The sequence below is a fragment of the Egretta garzetta genome, unplaced genomic scaffold, assembly GCF_000687185.1.
Source record: "Egretta garzetta isolate BGI_Z169 unplaced genomic scaffold, ASM68718v1 scaffold4, whole genome shotgun sequence".
Taxonomy (NCBI): domain Eukaryota; kingdom Metazoa; phylum Chordata; class Aves; order Pelecaniformes; family Ardeidae; genus Egretta; species Egretta garzetta.
In genome coordinates, this window is record NW_009259329.1 from 653,760 (window position 1) to 656,253 (window position 2,494).

At 53.5% G+C, this 2,494-nt stretch overlaps 1 protein-coding gene across 1 annotated transcript in view; it reads left to right on the plus strand.

Annotated features, from left to right (window-relative positions):
- The window catches only part of LOC104124402 (fibrillin-2), a 121,153-nt gene that overhangs the window by 102,643 nt on the left and 16,016 nt on the right, over positions 1-2,494 (plus strand). Inside the window, 2 exon segments of the mRNA XM_035892341.1 lie at positions 1,483-1,608; positions 2,192-2,317. Coding sequence (XP_035748234.1) covers positions 1,483-1,608; positions 2,192-2,317 — 252 coding nt within the window.

Genomic DNA, 2,494 nt, shown 5'->3' on the forward strand with positions numbered 1-2,494 from the left:
TCGGCCTCTTCTCCCTGGTAACAGATGATAGGATGAGGGGGAATGATTTGAAGCTGCACCAGGGCAGGTTTAGGCTGGACATTAGGAGAAACTTCTTCACCGAAAGGGTTGTCAGGCTCTGGAATGGGCTGCCCAGGGGGGGGGTCGGGTCCCCATCCCTGGAGGTATTTAAAAGGATGAGAGATGAGGTGCTTAGGGACAGCATTTAGTGGTGGGATGGCAGGGTTAGGTTAAAGGTTGGACTCGATGGTCTTAAAGGTCTTTTCCAACCAAAGTGATTCTATGATTCTATGAAAAGAGATGGCAGACGTGGCTGCAAGCAGCTGGCCAAGCCTTCAAGCCCACGTCCCGGTGGCTGGGGTGCTCAGACCTCCCCACATTTGCAATTGTGCCTTAGTTTCTGTCCTACCTGGAGAGATAGGTGGCCAGTGAGCACAGACAGTGGCACTGCTGAGACATGAGATTTTGGGTTTGTGTTTTGGTAGATGGAAAGGCAGGGGAGCTGCGGAAGGATCTGTGAGCTGTCTACAGATGTTTTGCAGTCTTGAAAGATGGGTTCACTGGTAGTTTGTGAGACAAACAGTTGAGTTACTTGTGGCTTCACCTGGCCAGGGGACTGAAGAGGAGGGAGATGAGTTGTCTCATCAACACATACAAATATCTTAAGGGTGGAAGTCACGAGGACGGAGCCAGACTCTTCCCAGTGGTGTCCAGCAACAGGACAAGGGGCAATGGGCACAAACTGAAACATAAGAGGTTTCAGTTGAATATGAGGAAAAACTTTACTCTGAGGGTGCCCAAGCCCTGGCCCAGGCTGCCTAGGGGGGCTGTGGAGTCTCCTTCTCTGGAGATATTCAAAGCCCGCCTGGATGAAGTCCTGTGTAACATGCTCTAGGAGAACCTGCTTGAGCAGGGGGGTTGGACTAGATGATCTCCCGAGGTCCCTTCCAACCCTTGCCATTCTGTGATTCTGTGAGTTCATCTTCTGCTCCTGGGAGGATGGTATCGGCACGGGGCTGCAGGGCTGGTGGTGGATTGTGCTGGGCATAGCAAGAGAGTCAGGGACCCTGGAGCCATCTCAGTATTTCAGTGACCCCCCTGGAACTTCCCATTTGCAGCCTGGTCCCAGAGCCTGAGCGAGTGTCCGTGATACTGCAGACACACTCAGAGAGAACAAGGTGGATGGCCTGGGTAGGATCCTTCCCACCACGTGCCGTGCAGGCTCTACCAGCAACCCCCGGGGCTCCTTGCGACTTGGAGCGTTGTGTGGGTCCGTGGTGTACCCAGACCTCCGCAGAGCAGCCCTAGCCTGGCGTGATCTGCAGGATCCCGGGTCAATCCTCCAAGAGCTGCTCCTCTTGGCGGCCCTTTCCTGCCTTTTCTTTTTAAACTGAAGAAGGGCAGCAGTCTCCTGGCTATGGGGGATGCTTTCCTCCCCGCTGCCTTCCCCCGGGATGCTGAGAGATGTTTGTCTGCGTGCAGATATTGATGAGTGCAGTGAGATCCCCGCCATCTGCACGAACGGTGTCTGCATCAACCAAATTGGCAGCTTCAGGTGCGAGTGTCCCATTGGCTTCAGCTACAACAACATCCTGCTCATCTGCGAAGGTAACGGGGCAGCCGGGGCAGCGCTGCCAAGGCGCCTGGGAAAGAGGGGGGGTTCTCCGCGTGGCGCTAGGGTCTCCCCACCTCATGGGGCACCAGGGTGAGGGCTGTCAGCAGACGTGGACAGAGTCTACATGTTCTCAACCTGCTTGAAATTTTCTTCATTTTCTGCATCAATGGTTGGATAAAAATTGCTGATTTTCATTCATGGTCCCGTCTGGTTTTTTCCCCCCCTCTGTTTTTTTTTGGGGTATTTTTTACAAAAAGTTTGCAAATGTGAGTGTTTCAAAGTTTTGAGTTGTAACTAAAACTCATTCTTTTATTGCAAAGCAATAGAGGAAAAAAAAAAAAAAAAAAAAGGTTGAAAATGGACCCTGGTTGGACCAAACCAAGGGTTAAAATTCAGTTGGCTCCCCTGAACCACTCCAGCCCTACCTGGGATGGCAGGGTTAGGTTAATGGTTGGACTTGATGATCTTAAAGGTCTTTTCCAACCTAGAAGATTCTATGATTAGCCTAGGATGAGGGTGCCTGGCGAGCGCCCGGCACCCTGCACAGCCCAGGCTTGCATTGCTCTCCTCCCGCAGACATCGATGAGTGCAGCAGCGGGGAGAACCTCTGCCAGCGCAACGCCGACTGCATCAACATCCCGGGCAGTTACAGGTGCGAATGCTCAACCGGATACAAGCTGTCGCCTAGCGGAGCCTGCGTGGGTAAGACGGGAGCTCTTTGCTACCTATTCCAGAGACAACGCGTGCGAGGCGCTGCCACCCCTGACTCTTCAGATGGTTCGGCAGAGCGCCACGGGCGGACCCAAGGAAGGATGGGATGAAGGCACACACCGGTCCCGAGTGTGGGTTCCTGGTCTTTTGTCCAGCCTGGCGACTATG